This window comes from Lygodium microphyllum, chromosome 19, assembly GCF_053477565.2.
Source record: "Lygodium microphyllum isolate KBCC chromosome 19, Lygodium_microphyllum_v1.1.10, whole genome shotgun sequence".
Lineage (NCBI taxonomy): Eukaryota > Viridiplantae > Streptophyta > Polypodiopsida > Schizaeales > Lygodiaceae > Lygodium > Lygodium microphyllum.
In genome coordinates this window covers 67,917,045-67,938,052 of record NC_141153.1, presented here as the reverse complement: position 1 = coordinate 67,938,052, position 21,008 = coordinate 67,917,045, and the positions used below count along the sequence as shown (strand labels likewise).

Here is a 21,008-nt window from a genome sequence, read left to right as displayed (position 1 = left end):
TTTAAGGTGGCATCTAATCATTATCGGCTACTCTCAAACACAGAATAACTGTATTAAGGGAATATTGAATACCACTATAAAATCAAAACCAACACGAAGCCATCTATTCTGAAATGTGCTGAGGTCCACTCACTGCATTATAACTTGAAATGAGTGGTATACAAGAATGCTCAATGGAGTACCATAGCTTCATGTAGTTACCTTGGATCGGTCTATAATTTGTGCTATCAATCCTTGTGACATCCTCAAAGGGCCCAGCTAGCAGCATGCTAGATATGTGATTTTCCTTGATTGAGTTTGCTGAATATCAAGGTAATATTGCACACCATCCCAAACTCAAAACGCAAACACAAAAGCCATCTATTCCACAAATGTGACAAGGTTCACTCAATGCTTTGTTATGTAACTTGGAATCTTTGATCTAATCACTCAATGGAGTACCATAGTGTCACCAGGTGATGATACTTTTTACAGTTGCTTTTCTTATTTACTTATATAAATATTTTATTTTTCCTTTTTTTTGTTGCTATTGCTTTTTACCCCCAGAGTTCTCTTGGAATGAGCGGGATCTTTGCATGGCCAGAAGAGGCAACCATTGGGACAAATTGGACTAATGGTTTGTCTAAGCCTTAAGACCAGTTCCATATTGAATGGGCACTGAAGAATAGAATGCCAGTGGTTTGGGACTGTGTGCTTAGCCACTAGAGATAGTGCATGACAATGAGCCTGGCCAAGATAGAAAATGCACATGTGAGAATGCTCACAGAATAAAAGTCACTGTAACTGACCCACATTACACTTTTGATGTGGCTGCAATGATAAAAGTAGCACAGAACAACTTGAGGAATGCAAGGGTCACCATCCCTAAAATTTAGATAGTTACTATTTTTGGACCCCAGATTCTATTCGCGTCATTGTCTTTAAACAAGAAAATTGTTACATGTATGTCATGTGGCACAAATTCCCAAAAGAGAGAGAGAGAGAGAGAGAGAGAGAGAGAGAGAGCATTTTTAAAAAACACGTAATAGCTATAAGGGGCAGATGGGAGAATGAAGTTTGGAGGAGCTGAGGGCAGATTGCTGCAAGAAAACCAGCCATGGAGAGTACTTCTACATCTCTGACTCAAGCACGGAGGTAGAGCTTGCTCCCTCTGATCACCTCTCTCTCTATTCTCAGAAGAAATGCTTTGCATGATGGATTGATTCCATCAAATATACAATTCTGTGTTTTCTCTGCTCATGCTGAATAAGAACAGTGAACTCTGCACATGCTGAATCGTAAGAACAGTGAACTCTACTCATGCTGAATAAGAACAGTGAACTCTGCACATGCTGAACAGGAAGAACAGTGTGCTGGACAGTAAGAACAGTGAATTCTGCACATTTTGGACAGTAAGAACAGTGAATTCTGCACATGCTGGACAGTAAGGGATGTTGATCTGGACATGTTGTATTGTTCCTATGCAACTGGGATTTACTTAGAAGAGATGAAAACCAATTGTTCACTGGTTATGTATTTTGGAACATTACTATTTTTGTAATTTTCTATCTTTTAATTCATAAAGAAATACCGAGAGAGGCGCCGGTCTTCAAGGCCAATCTGGTGTTCAGTGAGGGAGAGAGGTGAGCGAGGGAGAGAGGTCTCTGTTTATCCGTGTGTATGTAGAGTCCAGGTGTTAATTGAAGGAACTACCGCTTTATGTGAGCATAGGCCGGTTTCAATAGCTTCATGTAATTTCCTTGAAGCAGCATATCAAATGTGCTGCCACTCGTTACGACATCCTCCTAGGGCCAAGCTAGCACACCAGAGATGTGATCTTCCTTGATTGAGTCTAATCTTTCTACAAAGGAACTGGTGCAAGTTTTGAGGTAATCACTCATTGGTTTCTATTATAACTTGAAATATTTGATCTAATCCCAGAATACTGAACAGAGTAATTTCCCTGAAGCTGCAAGCAGCACATAAAATGCAGTGCCGCTCATTGTGACATCCTCAAAGGGCCAAGCTATCACGCCAGAGATGTGATTCTCCTTGATTGAGTCTAATCTTTCTACAAAGGAACTGATGCAAGTTTTGGGATAATTAAGTCCAACCTTTGTAACCACAACGCAAGTTTGAGCAATCAGTTTTGTACTTCCTCGTATCTTTCTAACATGAGGCAGGCTTTGGCAATTAGTTTTTCCACTTTGCCATGTAAAAAGACAAGCATTAACACGAAAGGGAGCTTACTTTGAGGTCCACATTGGAGCGTGTGGCCAGAATGGAGGCAAATTCAGGGTCTTTCTGGATGGTGCGCCATTTCCCGGGGCCATGCTTCTCCACGCCTGCTCGCAAGGCAGCCTCCTGCTCCGGCGTCCACTTCTGCTTCGGAGCCCCCATCGGACGCAGAGTTTCGCCGCTTCTCTTCTCCTCTTCTGCGTTTTTCACAGGCAATCTACCTCACAATCCTGGACGCACTGTACATAAGCTGGATCATGGCGTCCCTGGTCATCGAGTTGGTGCCAGAGAAGCTTTCGATTCCGAGAATATATAATCGATAGCAATAAGTGCGTTATTGAAACACTCTAAGCAGGGCACAGACAGACAGACACAGAGAGAGAGAAAGAGAGAGAGAGAGAGCGCGCAGAAGCGAAGAGTCGAACAAAGAAGCTTGTCAGTGACAGAAGAAACCCAGACAGAAATACGAATATAATTATTTAAATTTCAAGCCTTTCTCCCCCGAAAAAAGAAAAAGGCCACATGGAAAACCAAATATTTTTTTATTTATGTTTCGAGCCAAAATGCAATATTATGCTCCTATTCTTGGACACCATAAAGAACAATAAGAGAGGGGGGTCATGTGCAGGGCCCAAACTGATTGCAAGTTGGAGCCCTCAGCCCAGCCACGCCACGTAGATAGACTTAAAGAGGAAGTACCCCATCAGCTTGCAAGTCGACATGCCACACAAAATTGACTATTTGAGGGATCTAACAATGTAAGCCTATTAAACATGCTAAAAGGAGGTGAACGAAAATACATTTTTGGTTTAGAGAATGAAGGAAGTGCCAATGTCAGTCAAGCACGTCAACATGGGTCCTTGCTAGTAAATGGAGCAATCCTTAGTACCCTCTCTTTTACTGAGAACTCAGCTAGAGTTCCCCTTTATCTCGAATCCAAGTTGATGAGCCTAGCCATGCAACCCTAAACTTGACTCCATGAACTCATGGAAATCAAATTAGAAAACAATAAACCAAGAATATCAAAATATTCAAACATCTCGTTTTCCCCCCCTTTTTTTTGAGATAATACCCACACACCCAAAAGCCCATAAAGGGGGTGCCCCTTCAAATATTATTTGAGAGATCCAATAAGAGACACGTTAGCATTTCTGAATGTGTTGACAAGATAACTTGCAAGCGGAGCTTGGTCGCACTGGGAGCTTCTGCATTGGTGATCTTGCCAAGGAAGAGGACCAACCAAGTGTTCATCAACTGGGCAAGAGCCTTGGACTTAGATGAAAACACCATGTGAATATAAGTGCCCAACCAAGTGAGACTTAAATCCACAACCTCGTGATTACAAATGCCTAGTCAGACTTGAACCATGATCTCACAATTAAGCATCAAAGTGCTAAATGTTACACTATCACCTTTGGGACTAAAAACTCTTATTTTTAGTAGCACACAAATGCATGAACGAGCTAAGCAAGGACAACTTACCAGAATCATTTGGGAATGTGCTCACCTATTTTACAAAATGAGTGAGAGCCTTTCATGATGATTTTTTCTCCCATACATGTCATGGGAACAAGCTCACAAGAGGATTCATCTACATCCGCATGCTTAATTATCCTTCATTGGAAAAATCAAAACCAAGCATAACTTGTATTGTGTAAGACTCTTCATGTGCACACGTCATGTTATTGGAATGACAAGTTTTATAAACTGCATGCTTTCGCATGTAATAGTGTCTCTTAAGGGCTTACCTCCACATAACATAGTTCCTTAAAATAATTAGCATGATGAGTTGTAGGGACACAAAAGCCCAATTATGGCAAGAGATCTCGCTTGGGATTCACATACACAAGTAGGTAAACATGCTCTTGACACCTAATGCAAAAGAATAAGCATGATTGCTTGAGGCATAAAAGGAATCTAATTGCTTGAGGTAGAGATTTATTAGGCATTCTCATGACAAGGTAGTAAGAAGGTCGATAGATGTTCTAAGAAAGAGGACCACCGCCCTAATCATAGCACTTGAGGAATGGCATGATGATGCTAGAACTAGGTACACTATACCAAGAAAGTCAGATCTACCACACCTTGTGACACCTATGCCAACAAGTAGCACCCTCTTTACACTATGGATAGTTATGGATGCCATTGATAGATTGTAGATGGGGAGATGCATGACCGAGACAAGGTAGCAACTAAGCACATGAAAGGGCAATGAGTGAGTTTTTCTTGGCAATCCTTCTTTTTTGTTGGCATAGTTCACTTATTCCTTAGTTGCAACCACCACCTTCACCTCCACTTGCAGCCACTAGTACTAGTGCCACCACCACCTCCTCCTCCTCATCCTCTTTCTCTTCTCTCAACTTTCTCATTCCCCAATTCTCCTACTTCCTTGTTTTATCACACACTTTCATTCTGATAATTTTGCTTCCCTCTCTCCCTCTCTCCCTCTCTCCCTCTCTCTCTCTCTCTCTCTCTCTCTCTCTCTCTCTCTCTCTCTCTCTCTCTCTCTCTCTCTCTCTCCCCCTTTTATGATATTACATATTAATATTAATTTCTATAAAAGGTTAATATCATAATAATGTTAGCATTATAATATTTATGCTAATATGCTTGGCCATTCTAAGTTTTATGTTGCTCAAATAAAAGTCTGGATTATTGTCACAAATAGGGACATGGGTCCTAGGAGCTATTCATTTTATCAAAAGATCTTTCATCTAGCCTTCAACTTTAATATATATGCATGTATAAATATATATTAAGCTATATATTATCATAAATACATGTATTAACTTCGATGTATATTATAATGACAATGTCTCTTTTGTGATTTTCCATACCACTTTAGGTTATGCTTTTATGATAGAAAAGAGCTTTCCTTATACAACACAAAATCTTCTACTTTGTTGTTATGCATTGAGTTGTCGTTCCTTGAGGTGCTCATTTGTTCATGGAGGTGGCCACGTTAAGGTATTCTTTGTTGGTTTTGCCTTTCAACAATATGCATGATTGCTATCAAAGTTGAGTCATGTAGAGATGGATAGCAAGATGTAGATACATATGATATAATTGTCAATTGTTGGTCGTTGCAACACTAAGGATGGATGCACATGCAAGCCAAGGAAAGGTCACTGCCATCACACTCATCAAGGGGGAGATTAAGAAATCTTCATGAGGAAATTAGAGATGCAGGATTTTAGAGGGTGATGCTTGGCCATTCCAAGTTCTAGGCTACTCAAACAAAGTGTGAACTATTGTTGCAACAAAGTGTGGACTGCTGTTGTTGCAAATAGGGATATAGTTCATTGGAGCTATTCCTTTCACTAAAATACTTTATGCCTACCTTCAACTTCACTCACACGCACATTCACACTACATAATGTGTGTGTGTGTGTGTGTGTGTACACACACACACACACACATTAATATACAAATTAATATAGTGTTAATCTATTAAAATATATTATAATGATAGTGTCGATATATCTAATATATTAATATAATGGTATGATAATAATATATCAAAGTGCGTAGCAATATAGTTCATATTAGATTAACATATCTCAATATTATCATACATACTAACATATAATGATACTATTAATATAACACACACACACACACACACACACACATTAATATACAAATTAATATAGTGTTAATCTATTAAAATATATTATAATGATAGTGTCGATATATCTAATATATTAATATAATGGTATGATAATAATATATCAAAGTGCGTAGCAATATAGTTCATATTAGATTAACATATCTCAATATTATCATATATACTAACATATAATGATACTATTAATATAACTTACACACACACACACACACACACACACACACACACACACACATGTATGTATTACATACATACATACATACGTATGTACATATATGCATATTACAATATGCAATAATATAATATGTTATTATACTAATAATAGTATTGTGCTATATCTTATTTCATTATAATTTTATAATTTTTACTATTTAGTATTATTATAATATAATGTTAAGATATTATGCTAATATTTTTACTATTTTAATGATATCATTACTCAATAATATTGATATTAAAGTTATTATATAATGATAATATTACATGATCATTATACTAATATTGTAACATTGATATAATAATATATTATTTTATAATATATTGATTGTATAATATTATAATTTTATAAAATAATATGTTAGTATTAATACTAAATATGCTATAATACATATTGATATTATAATATGTTATATTAATATTAAATTTTAACAATATTCATATATTGAAATAAGTTATATTCCTAATATTACATTAACCCTATGTTAAGAATGTTGTTATGTTATAATGTTATTGTAAGAGTAATGTTAATATAATAATGATAGTATTAGAACATTATGCTCATATACCAATATTATTATGATATTATGCCACTCTCAGTGTGTGGACAATGTGGTCTCGGTAGAAATCCATTTTTGTCACCATCTCATTTACTAGTGTTAGCCATGTCCTCCTAGTCTCTAGCTAAACAATATACTATCTAATCATCCAACCAAACTTTATTTTTAAAAGTAAAATGATTAAACAATGTATTCATTGCATAGCTATCAATCAAACTAAGCTTCCATCTTTGACCTTAAACACATCAATATCATGATCGTTGATGGATCAACAACATCATCACCAACAAGGCTACTGCCATCAACTTAAATGGGCTGATCATTATCACCACCGTGATGAAAGATAACAAATTGATCATTGCGAACTATGCCACAACTCGACATCATCAACCTATCTTCTTCCTCATGCTACCATCCACACGAACAAAATGATCAACCCCTCAAATCCCATCGTCATCATGATGGAGAGATAGAGAGGGAAAAGGAGAGGAAAAGAGAGGGAAAGGAAGTAGAAGTAGAGAGCTACGCAAGGAAGATTGTAAGATGAAGATATATGTATAAAGCTCAATGTCTACTAAGAAGTAAGGATAACTCCCTAATGACACCAAGTTACTCTATTAAGGGAAATCCCATCAAATCCACATGTTGAAAGGAACCCCCTAAGTGCTCTACTAGTTTTCTTTCTTGCACCTAATCTTTACTACTTTTTGCATGGTCAAATGGGTTGAGTCTTATTAAGTTGAGGGGTAAACCTTAGCTCAAAATCCTCAACAACTAAGTGAATATATGTTTGCATAGAAATGATGGGATAATCGATCAGTAAAAGCATAGGTTGTTCATGGGCTAGTCATACTAAGAGAATGAAGGAAGTTGTTCATGGATCTAAATATGTGGTAGCAAGTCTTATCACCTAACATTGATACCATTGGCATTTGGTCGGTCATGTTGTAAGGGATATAAATAGCCCATCTTCAAGGGTTAGAATTGACTTGCACAATACCTAGTATGTTTACAAACTATATTAGAACTTATTCTCTTAGAAAAACATTACGAGGTTAACTATCTTGATATTATCAAGTTAATCATCTTGGCCTTTGTCTTTGATAAGGGAGCTTTGCATAGACTTATGTATTATGAACAAAAGATTGGATTTGAAAGTTAGAGTAAGGTAAAAACTAAATCTTAGGGTTATCCTCAAATAGGAAATGAGTTTAAGAATTTACCAAGGCCAAACATCAATGTAAACTAGTGTTGAAGATAAGCCATGCATTTAATTCTAAGAGTATTATATTCCCTAAAAGGAAATGTTGTAAATTGTATTCTCCTTATTACAAGACAATTCCTTGCGGGACATTCAAAGGAAATTGTTATGGTGTTGATAAACATGTTTTAAGTTACATTTTGTTGTATGGAAAATAAAACACTTTTTTAGTTAAAGATAGCCTATTTTGCCTTGTTTTTGTTCTAAAGCTTGAAAAATCCTCAAAGAGGGAGAGTTGTACTCATTCCAAGGTTTGCCAAAGGAGGATTTGATGCATGGGGGGATCATCTCCATGATCACACCACAAAAAGATGCTGGTAAAAGTAAGAGACTCTGATGGGCACTACTTGATACATTGGCCAAAGGTCAATTGGTGAGAAGGCCACCACAGTAGGCAAGGTTCGTTGTTATGGTAGTATGCAAGTTAGGGAGGCTCTAGACACCCCACGGTGGGCCAAGGACGGAGATGGGAAACCTATGACCTAGCGTCTTTAGAAGCTAGAAGACACCTTGGCCATTTGAAAGATTCAAATGAATGAGTTGATCATATCTTGCTATGGCACTTGCCTTCCTCACTTGGGCTCACTCGTGCAAGCCGTTTCACGCATTACATCATGCATGTCATGCCTCCTTGTTCCACCAATATGAATGGGAAAATCATTATTTTCCTGCATGTGACTGCACTATCAGGAAAGACCTCGAGCCTTGAATGCATCATGATGCAACACTATTTCGACATATAAAAATTAATGCATTTTATCTTGATGGCATTACTTAGCATCGGTTCTAAATGAATTAGGGTGTTTGTAGTCCAAAACTCCCTACAGATGGGTATAATCCGCCTCTTATATCACATGCAGGGTTCAATCACCAAAATCATGTATAGGTTCATACATTTGGTTTACCTGCAATGTCCAAGATCCTTATGGTTGTTTTCATTCTTATAATAGGAAAATGCTCAACATGAACGACAATTGGCTCTCGTGATAGGAAAATGTTCGACATTAATGATAATATCATTCTACATGTCTTTGGCACACGAAACTCTAGAAAACGATTTGAAATTATTCCTTAATCATCCACTCTACATATGCATCTATGGATCATGCATATGTAATAAAAGGGTCGTTTTCTTTGGCCATTGAATCATGGCAAGACTTGGTCAATATTCTTTCACCCCCTATGTAATGAGTACTTCTCTTAGCTTTGCTCCCTATCTAGTCTAGCCTGTTGAAACTTAGCTACCTATGCATCTAAAGAAAATATATATGTTGTATTCTTCCTCTACTAAGGTTTATGAGCTAAATTTGAGGTGACAGGATGATAACTGGTATTGAACTGTTGACACATGCATCTCATAATGATGTGTTCATTCTCATTAACCCATTATTATGAATGGTTTTGCAGGTAGCAGGTTCAACCCTTCATCATATCTGGTTTCTTGAAACTTGCTTGTAGAATGATGAAGGGGTCACTCATCTCATGATTTAATGTTATAGTTTTATGGTTGTATCCCAACAATTCTATCAAATTTTATCATTACTAAATCCTCATGGGTACTATTACTAAAACACATATATAACTCGAAGAAAAAAGGATGCCAATTTTTGATATGGATGCATGAATTACTTCAGGCCATTCCTAAAATGTGCACGTGATGCTACTGGCAGCGGGCCTAGAGTCGAATGCAAGAATAACTCCGTATCATGCTTTGACCATGCTTTGTGGCTTATACTTCACAATGTTGACAAAATCTTTCTTAGAAGATCTATTCAGGAATCTATGACCCTTTTTTTCAAATGGATCCATGATGCACATGACTTTATCAAGGCTTCCTTAGTGTTTGCCAACTATAGGGAACTAGTTCTTATGGCCATGAAGAAGTCTCTTATACACCACAATGGGAGTCTACTTGGTCATCTCAAGGGTGATGATATAAAGCTTATCAACAAATGTATTCCCCCATCTCAAAGAAACAATAATCTAGATTCTACCCCACAACTTACAAGAAGGAGCAATGCACAATCTACATTCCCCTCAAATGGGAGTAGAAGAGAACACTATGGTGCAAAGCCAAAAAAATTTGGCAAGAGAATTGAGTTGCATGAACCCTCTGTTAGGAGTTCAACCTTGAGCAATCTCAAAAGAAAGGGAGTTGCTTTTGAAGATTTTGGTAGTACAATTAAAAAACTAGAATTCAATTGATGCAGGCTCAATTTTTGGAGTTACTGCATGGAAGAGAATCTTTACAAAAAATTAAGAACCCCAATGTCTTTATTCGTATCTTGTATCCAAGCCGCCTTATGAGCAGGTTTCATTTTAAGTCTCTATTAAAGGAGTTCTTTTACTCCCAAGACATATCCATGCCTAGTTACTTTTGGCTTTCAATCTCATTTGGATGGACTTTTGTCTCCTTCCTGCATGCTTTTTGAGCAATAATAAACAACAATGCTTTTGCAATCTCTATGACTCCAAATTCTACTTTTCCACAAAGTAAAAACATGTTGTAACCTATGATTTGGATATCATCCCTAACTCATGGGAAAAGCCTATTCTTGAAAAAGGTCTTAATCATATCCCCTCACGAACTCATAATCCCCATCTTATGGAAAAAGCCTTGATTGATGCATTTACTAAATCTCTTACCTTTTGCAATTCCAATAAAATTCATCTGATCTCTCTGTTCAAGATATTCGTTTAGAACAAACTATCACATTTATCTCTTCAAGATCCATGTGACCATGAAAAATTGGATTATGCCTTTAATGACCTAACAAATCATTTTTTAATATCAAGTCTTGATAAAGCCCCCAACAATGCTTCTTTTAATTTGCAAAATTTTATTTTGCAAAAAGGCTTTTAATAGGATCAATGGGTTGGATTTTGAATTTACTCCATTAAACAATGAGGATATAGCCGACTTACTTGTTTCCCTTTTACTGATAAATTAAAAGATAATGAAAACTCCTGCTCACCCTTCACTCCCCTTCCTTATGGCTCGATACAAAACGCATAAAAATAGAATTTAGATGTCTAACTAATGCCTTTAAGTGTATGTACTTAGAATTATCCATCTTAATTGCTTCATTATTACTCTCATGTAAAGAGGCAATGCAATAAAAATGCAAGGTGTTTAATAACCACATATTCCTCACTTCAAGGATAAAAATCAAATCATTTTGGATTATTGAATCCTCTTTGGAGTTCATTCTCAACCTACCTCAAAGAATATTTAGCACTTGCTCCATTGTTGATATCAAGAAGTGTTATGAGTGTATCCCTCGTAATGGTGTTAATGGCTTGAAAAATATCATAGCGATTATTTTAAAGCGGGCTTTTAATTAGACTAACCAAAATTTCATATAATTGAATGGGTTTCCTACCCATTTTCACGAAGGAAATTGGTCCTAAGGAATAAGATCTCTCTCTTTTAACATGGAAGAAACCATACACCTCAACCTTTGGCTCATAGATCATACATTCATCCAACTTGGTCAATAAGTCTTTAGAAAATCTTGTGGTACCCTTATGGGATTTTCATGCTCACCTTTATGGTGCAATCTATATCTATACTACTTTGGGTTCATGTTTTACCAAAAACTAGCTTCAAACCAAAGATGGGACCTACTAAATGGTTTTCACATTGTTACAAATATTATGATGACATTCTTCTCCTAAATATCCCCAATCCTACTATTTTCCTCAATACTATCTCCTCTGATAACAATTATTGCTTCCATATATACCCCAAACGATTTATTCATCTTGATTTCAATGAAAACCAAATGCTTGTCTTCCCAATGGGACATTTCATCTCCATACAAACAACTTTTCTCAATATGGAGATAATTATTGGAGAATCAAACCATCTCATAAAACCTTTTGATAAAAGAGATATTGTGTGTTTCCCTTGCATAAAATTTGTTCATCACAATAGCAACAGACCCTCATGCTAGTCTCACAAAATGATCCTATCATAAACACATGCTCATATCTACTCTACTGCTTTGGATTGGGAATCGACACTAAGTATTCACAAAACCATAAAGACATTTTGCAATAATGGATTTAATAGAACAAGAATATGGTTATTGGTAACTTTGTACCTCACAAAAGACTTCCTTGGGATTCTCTTTGATGTCAGAAATCTCCATGGGCTTCTCCAAAAGGGTGTACATACAAGGGACCCCATATCTTATGGGTAGGTCCCTCTATGCGACACCTACCCATAGATATCCCTCACCATGTGGGTATAGGTGGGTAAAACTCCACACACTATCAAGTCATTCTATTTTGTGGTCCAAATGAATAGACTAACATTTTGTTTTGATAGGGTAGAAGCTAAGGTGCTTTACAAAGAGCCGGTGTAAATGATACCTCCAAATCTAGGGTTCCTCGTCCCTAAAAGTAGGTTGGGTTTTCCCTTCACCCCTCTTTCCATGGGAGATCCACAAATGAAATCATAGCTAATCTCAAGGAGGAGAGGAGGCTAGGAAGAGTTGCTTTGCAAAGGATAACCAGCTCCAACCAAGAGCAACATGCTTAGCGGCTACTCCAGGAGATAGAGCTCAACGAGGTCCAACGAGTCCTAGCCATCACATGCAAAAACAGAGGAGGAGGAAATGTCAATAGGGAGAAAGCGTTTGAAAATGAACTTTTAAGTTTTTCAAGAAAAGGTAAAAGTTGATTGCTTTGTAAAAGGGTTCTCTAATACCTTTAGAATGCATTCGATTTTCTCTTATAGATGCACCCCTTAAGGAGAAGGAAAACAAAGACCATGAAGAAACTCTCTGGTTCTCCAGAATTTACCATGATGAAGGAGGAGGTGCACATATTCATGTGGCTTATCGACAAAGGCATACTATTTCAAAGGATCTAGCTTTTCATGAACTTAGAAATAGATTATCTCCTTTCTTAAGAAAAATGTTCCTCCACCATCAATAATATGACATGAACTAAGTACTCTTTAGGTAGCTTAAAGCCTCCACTTTCTTATAGTTCATAGAAAAAATTAAGAGAGTACTCTTTTAGAGTTTGTGGCACACATTTCCTTGATGTATCACTACAAGGGCACGAAGACATGCTGATTGTCATTTCCGAAGCAAATTGGTCGCTTCACTTACAGTGTCGCTATCAACATCACTTTTAACTTCATTGTTTGTGACAGTGATAGCAATGCTATTGGTGATGCTATCAGCAATGCTATTTGCGATGGTATATTGAGAAAAAAAACACGGGTGAAAACATAAGCACTGCATTTTAAGTGCAAAGAAACCAAACAAATGTAGAAAGAGCTCAAAGATGTGTGTGTGTGTGTGTGTGTGTGTGTGTGTGTGTGTGTGTGTGTGTGTGTGACCACCCCCATCCGCAAGGAAGGAGAAATGGTGTGGCTTGCCAATGCCTTCCTCTCATGGACTTAGTTGTCATTCACACTGGACGTTTCAAACAATATGAATGAGCTAATCATGTCCTATTATGGCACTTGCCTTCCTCGCCTTGGCTCACTCTTGTAGGCCATTTTGCATCACATCGTGCATGTCATGCCTACCTATTCCTCCAAGATGAATGGGAAAATCATTTGTTTCCTCCATGTGGTTGTGCTATCGGGAATGACCTCAAACCCTGAATGCATGATGATGCAACACTATTTCGACATGTAAAAATAACTATATTTTATCTTGATGGCATTACTTAGCATTAATTCTAAATGAATTAGGGTGTTTGCAATCCAAAACTTTCTTGTCATAAAGTAGCCTTCAAGCCTCTTTGCTGCTCCTTGATAGATTTGTCCTTATCCTCTTGATACTTTTGATAGAGGTGCTCCTTGATAGAGGTGACTAGTCTATGTCTCAATGTCAACCAACCTTTTTCCAACAATGGTCAATATGGTGTTATCAATTGATGCTTGCCTTTGCATGTAGTTGCTTCACTATACCACTGCCTAGCTCTATAGGGAGTTAAGCAAAATCACAATGCATGCTATACTTAGAGGATCTATTTCCTCATGTGCTATTTCTTTTCACATCCTTAAACTTGTTGCTACTACCTCCTGATCCTTTTGTAACCTTTCTTCAAAGTCTCAATGCATGGAGGCTCTTTCTTATCTCATTTGTACTTCATAAGTTATTTTGATGGTCCTCTCATGGCCCTTTTGTTCTTTTTGTCTCTAGGCTTGGGTAGCTTCTTGTTCCTTTCTAGACTTATCCAATGTTGTCTTCAATTCAACTTCTTCTTGTTAATAAACTTTATCTTTCTTCTTCCCCAATTAGGGACGTGAAAAAATTTGGGTGGGTTCATTTTGATCTTCTCCACAGTGTCATCAACAAGAAAGGTAGCTTGTGGGGTGAAGTACCACCACTCAATATGGTCAAAATATTTTACAAGATGTGGCTTTCCTTGCTTCTCTTCCTTGGAAGGATTTAGACCTAGTGTCTCTCATTTTGCTTTGGCTGTACTAAAAGACAAGTATTGGTACACAAGTTCTCTTTCTAAATTATTCCTTTAGAAGCTAAAGAAAATTCCTCAAGTTGTCCTCCTAGATTGAGCTCCAAATAGTCAAACAAGTTATGTAGCTTTCAAAGGAACTTAGCAATCCCTTGCCTCATTATAACTTTGCCTTGACCACCTATGTAGCTTATATGTAGAAGCATCCCATTCAAGTCAACATACTAAGCTTCCTTGTAGTTGGATATAGCTACAAATAAATGAAAACAATATTGTGAAGTTAGATGCAAAATATCATCAAATTCGGTCACTGGAATTAGGTACACATATATACATATGCTTTACTTGCAATGATCTATGCAAGACCCTTATGGTTATTTTCACTCTTATAACATGAAAATGTTCAACATGAACAATAGTTGGCTCTCATGACATTAGCATGAATGATAATATTATTCTATAGGTCTTTGGCACATGAAACTCTAGAAAACAATTTTAAAATTATGCTTTAATTATCCACTCTACATAGGCCTCTATGGATCATGCATATGTAATAAAAGGACTATTTTCTTTGGCCACCATTGAATCATGGTAGGACTTGGCCAATGTTCTTTTGTCCCCTATATAATGGGCACTTCTCTTAGCTTTGCTCCCTATCTAGTCTAGCATGTTGATACTCAGCTATCTACACATCTAAAGCAAAGAGATATGTCTTCTTCTTCCTCTACTCAAGTTTAGGAGCTAAATTTAATGTGACAAGATGACAACTAATGTTGAACTCTTGACTCCTGCATCCCACAATGATGTGTTCCTTCTCATTAACCCATTGTTATGGATGGTTTTTCAGGTAGCAGGTTCAATCATTCATCATATTTGGTTTCTTAAAACCTGCTTGTAGAATGATGAAGAAGTCACTAATCTCTTGATTTAATGTTACCGCTCTATGGTTGTATCCCGACAATTCTATGAAAGTTTATCATTACTAAATCCTCATGTGGCTCAAAAAATTCTATGAAATTTTATCGTTACTAAATCCTCACGTACTTTTGTTACATGATTCCGTAAGATGTGTGATTGGAAATCGTTATTTCATCTTATCTTTTCTTAGTCTCAATAATAAATGCTTGATTTGATAGACAACTGATAAGTTGTCTATATCAAGTAATTTGATAACACACACACACACACACTCGCTCTCTCTCTCTCTCTCTCTCTCATTAATATTCACCTCAACCCTTATTTATTGGAGCCTTTGTAGATGAGCCAAGGCAACACCTCTGTCAATTATAGGCTTATCAAGATCACAAGTGTGGCAAAGGGCAAGATCTAGTTAGCAATATCTCATAGGTAAGGTACAATCAAAGTTTGTCCAATGCATGGATTTCTTTTTTCATACCACATGAATAGTTCTACTAATCAGCACATAATACCGTATTGTTATAGGTTGGCACAAAAGGGCATCATTACTATGATAGTCCCAATTTAGTTTATGACTAATGACTGTGGCATTCTGAATTTAGTTTACCATTATTAATGTGAGGGAGCTTATTTGTAAACATGACCAATACCACATGGCATGTGCAACTCTGTCACTTGAAAGTTAGAATCAAGTGGAGTGAGGTAGACTATAGTATTAATAAGAGATTCATATAGAAAACTTGTTAACTAATGAAGTTAGTCTTTATCAAATTTGGTGCCAATAACTCGCAAACATAAAATTTTCATATTGAAAGTAAATGTGGATTTCCTACAATATGTGCTTTGTGCAAGTGGCACACAATACAACAATTCTTTCTAGAGGACATTATTGTTGATAGGGGCACACAATTATAGAAGTAATGCAAGCTGTGGAAATCTTGCATCATCAATAGAGCAATAGGGTAGAAAGGTCATACATTTGCATTTGTTAGCCTAAGAGGGAAAATATTTGAGAGAGATAAGGTATTTAAAAATAATAAAATTTCATCTACAGTAGTAATCTAATTGATCTCTAACTAAATTCCAAAACATTAAGTATTGTTAACAATAAAAGCAAGCCTTCAAGTGTCTCAAAGGAACCATTAGGGAGTCTCTTATACAAGCATAAACACCTTGAAGGTAGAGACTAGACAATTTCAATAAAAGAAAATATTTGAGAGAGATAAGGTATTGAAAAATAATAAAATTTTATCTAAAGTAGTAATCTAATCTCTAACTAAATTCCAAAACATCAAGTATCGTTAAGAATCAAAGCAAGCCTTCAAGTGTCTCAAAGGAACCATTAGGGAGTCTCTTATACAAGCATAAACACCTTGAAGGTAGAGACTAGACAATTGCAATAAAAGAAAAAGGTATTGGTTCAAAAGCTAGTCTTGAAACTCAACCGAGTGACTATAGAAAGACTTTCTAAACAAGCAAGAGGTGGTCACATAGCACTTCATGTTCATTGAACAAGAATGTACTTAAAGGCAATGCATATTGTTATCAAGCCAATCAAAGAGGAGGATGTAGAGAGTTGGAAGAAGAAATTGACCATAAAAGAAGTAGCTCTATAGTATAACTTTAGCATTACATTACTAAAGCCTAAAATAGATCTGATGCAAACTTACAAGGATGTTGGTTTTTAGTACTTAGAGATTAAGGACATAGGCTTTACCATAGCAATCACATGTGGAGAGCCATCCTCTTCAAGTGCCAAAGTTCAAGAGCCAAATAAAGAACTAGTAGTAATGCTAGAGCCATTAAGTGGCCTCTTCATTGTTAGCTTACAAGGATCATTGGGATATGGAACTAGAAGATTGGTCTCGTGAGTTGAGAGAGGAGCAACTTGGTGGAGAACTCATTAAAAGCTCACAACGGATCTTGTGGTCATGTTCAAAAGTAGATTCATGTATTTTTTAGCATTAAGGATCACTGGGATATGGAACAAGAAGATCGGTCTCATGAGTTGAGAGAGGAGAAACTTGGTGGAGAACTCATTAAAATCTCACAACAGATCTCGTGGTCATGTTCAAACGTAGATTCATGTATTTTTTAGCATTTAGTCATTCATTCAAGTCCACCATCACCACCACCACCTATTTCCCCTATCACTACTTATCATAAAGGTAGTCGGTAGGATGATCAAGACACTTGGATCAACTACCCACCATGTGCCTTCTAATATATTGTATCTCACTAGAGTTACACTTGTAACTACTTATAGCTACTCATTCTCTTGTTCAAACAAATGCCTAGTGTTTGAGAAGCAATTGTCCACATTGCTCTTTCATGTGAATTCCAAAGTTGATCAAAGACCATGGCAAGCATTCTTCTATTCCATCCAACCTTTTTATTAGTATACAGACTATAACTGCTAGAAGATATGGCCAATAGTCTCTTTGCTATTGCTCTCATCCCTTCCTTCTGCGTTCCCCCATCTAGATGTGGCTAACCATTAAAGAGAACCCAATTAATGAGGCTCGACTTCCTTAGACATTGCATCTACTCTCCAAGACATGAAAAATACCCAAAAAGAAAAAAGAAAGAAAAAGTGGAAAAATAAAAAATAACAAGAGAGGGAAAAAAACACCAAAAGTTAGTTAGGTGCATAGACAACAAGTATACCTAGGGATCCTCAAGTTAGAGATGCTATGTGGCCTTGGTTGACTACCCCCATCTCTAAACCCCTAGCACACGCCCTAAATCACAATTTAATGGATATTAAGAGCATGTCATCTCGAGGTTCACTTGGGAGACACGTCACCCTAAATTGTATTATACAACCATCCCTTTCATTGATTGGATCCTCAAGTGTGGGACATATCCAGGAGGTTTGGGCTCCCTAGCATTAGACACTTCTTCCAATGACACCAATGAAAGCACCCAACACCTTCATAGTTACATTAAGCACTACCTTGAGGAGAGAGAAATAGGTTCTCTTTCAAGTGCCTCGCTAACACATCAATCCATTTCATCAACTTCAACCCCACTTCCTTTGATAGCTCCATACCCTCATTGTTACCTTTTCATCTCATTACCATCTCAAGTGCTACAACCTTCAATGATTGCTACAATATGCTCCCTCAAACTAATGTGCCATGGGATAGTCTCTCATTTAGGGAGTGAGGTAATGCTAACCCCAAATGGAGAAGGTTGTAGAAGGACGACAAAAAAATTCAAAGTCAAAGGGATCATCAAAGCAATCAAAGCATGGCAAAAGAGTCAACGAAGACTAGTCAATGGATCTTGAGAAAATATTGAATCTACTCGAAACACAAATCCCAAGTACCATATATGTGAAAGGTTTAGTGAACATATAGGCATATGACCAAGAAGTAATTCATGAAGGAAATCAATAAATCCAATGTATGAAAACACTCACAATCAAGGATCCTATTGGATCCTTGATCTATGTTTGGATAATACATTTCGCACATCACAATGAGGGGAGTTTCACCACTTGACTCCCTTTTTCCTAGCTCCCCTTCTTGTCTTGTTTGCCTTGGCACCATTTTAGGTCCTCCTCAATCTCACCCACATTGCACTTATCTTGAGGAAATAATCACTTTTGGCAAGGGGAGTCATCTTGTCCTTCTCCTTTCTCTCCTATCTCTTATTTCACAAAGCTCTCTAGTACGACAAGTTCCTCTTGCCCTTCATAAATTGTCTACAAGAAACGAGAAGTGCCTTCATCGTTTTGGGGGGGTTTTCTCTGAAGGCACAATGCCCCTATTTCCATTCCCCTTTCACAAGTAATAGCAATGCACTCCTCAACCTCCAAAAATGATAATTCTTGTATCTACATCCTCTCATCCTACCTCTTCTTGACTAATATCTTTGTTGCTCTCGAGCACCTTTAAAGACTTGCTACATCTACCTCAAGGGGGAAGGGCAAGTTTGTATCCTTGGATGTGTAACTTGAGTCTTGGATCTAAACACATAATGGCAAACATCTAATAGAATATTTTATCAACAAACACTAAAAGATAAACTTCGTACCATGTGCTCAATGTCATCACTACTAAAAATCAAAATAAAGTTGTTATACTCAAACTGTTAAGGTACCATAATCTTGCTTATTTAAAAGATTGGTTTACTATATATTAGTCCCTTGCTTTCATTGATTATTTTCTCCAACAAGAAATCATGAAAAAATTCATCTTTAGAAAGGCATATACATGGAGAGAGAGAGAGAGAGAGAGAGAGAGAGAGAGAGAGAGAGAGAGAGAGAGAGAGAGAGAGAGAGAGAGAGAGAGAGAGAGAGAGAGAGAGAGAGAGAGAGAGAGAGAGAGAGAGAGAGAGAGAGAGAGAGAGGTCTTTGTATATCATTTCTCTCTGTTCTCTCTCCCTTCTCTTGTTTCCCTCTCTTGCTCTCTCTTATCTCTCTAACACCTCTATAATTTCTTTCTCTCTCTCTCTCTCATACAAGATTTTAGAGAGAGAGAGAGGGAGGGAAGAAAGATAGACATATTAATTTCAAAAATCACATTTTAATTCCAAATTTTTTAAAAAAGTTATTCTAAAGAAATTTTAAGTGCATGTGTAATAAAAGATAGTATAGATGGTTTGATATGATAGAGTTATTTTATTTTGGCCAAATAAAAGGGCGCCTCTAGTTTTGTGCCCAAAATGCAACACATGACTATAATAATATATCATAAAGATTCACTCATCATCAATGCCATCCTTTTTTGGCAGGGTTGCAGCTACTAGAGGTAAAGTAGAGAGGAGAGATGATTTATTTGAGATGAATTTTGTTAAGCCAAAAGGGTCACACACACACACACACACACACACACACACACACACACACACACACACACACACACACACACACACACACACACACACACACACACACACACACACACACACACACACACACACACACACACTCACCCCTCTTGCCTCAGTTTAGAGAGTAGAGAAAAATCTTTTTGAGATAAGATTTTTTTGAATTTTTAAAGCCAAGAGGGAATTACCCTCTCTCTCTCTCTCTCACCTCTTGCCTTAGTGATCCTGCAATATTGCTAGATAACAGATGATGATGATGATGATGATGATGATGATGATGATGATGATGATGAGGGAGATGATAGTGCCAATGTAAATATTATATAGTGCAATGGTATAGAATCTTACGAAGGAATAGAGAGTACACAACAAATAAGAGAAGACAATAAGCTTATTTAAATCCAAACAAACTAATAAGGATGGCCTCCTCCACTTGTGCTCTTCCATTGTGAAGCTTACATGTGATCTAGATAGATGATGGGTGGAGAGCTTAAGGCTAGCTAGAAGCACTCTATTTAGGTGAGAGATAGATGATTTCTTTGGAGGGGTCTCCCTTGTATAGTGTGGGTGAGAGATAGATGATGATGGTCTTGGAGGAGTCTCCCTTCTCGTATATCCTATGAAGGTGATCAAGTCAACTTGTCCATCCTACTATATTATGAACCTTCACTTATTACAGGCATCCGTTAGGGGCCATTGTTTGATGACCATTAGCTTGCATTCCCCTAGTAAGGAGCAGGGCTTACTTCCATAAGGATTAAGTCATCTATCAATGGATATTAATTTTGGTTGATTGAGTTTATTCTAAAATAATGAGGTAAGGTATTGAAGTCGAAGCCTTTGTGGATAAGGGCATTGGCATTGATCTCATTAGTTGTAGTCAATCAAACTTATAAGTAAGGTGTGCCATCATTTTGGAGTATATTTA

At 37.0% G+C, this 21,008-nt stretch overlaps 1 protein-coding gene across 3 annotated transcripts in view; it reads right to left on the bottom strand.

Moving 5' to 3' along the window:
* The window catches only part of LOC148019981 (single myb histone 1-like), a 104,386-nt gene extending 101,697 nt beyond the window's left edge, over window positions 1-2,689 (bottom strand). Inside the window, exon 1 of one of the 3 annotated variants that reach the window (XM_087700220.1) lies at window positions 2,230-2,689. In XM_087700220.1, the coding sequence (XP_087556346.1) occupies window positions 2,230-2,379 (150 nt within the window). In that variant the 5' untranslated portion in view covers window positions 2,380-2,689. The remainder of the gene's footprint in view (window positions 1-2,229) is intronic. The other 2 variants (XM_087700221.1, XM_087700222.1) reach the window with 2 other exon arrangements.
* Window positions 2,690-21,008: the final 18,319 nt, after the last annotated feature.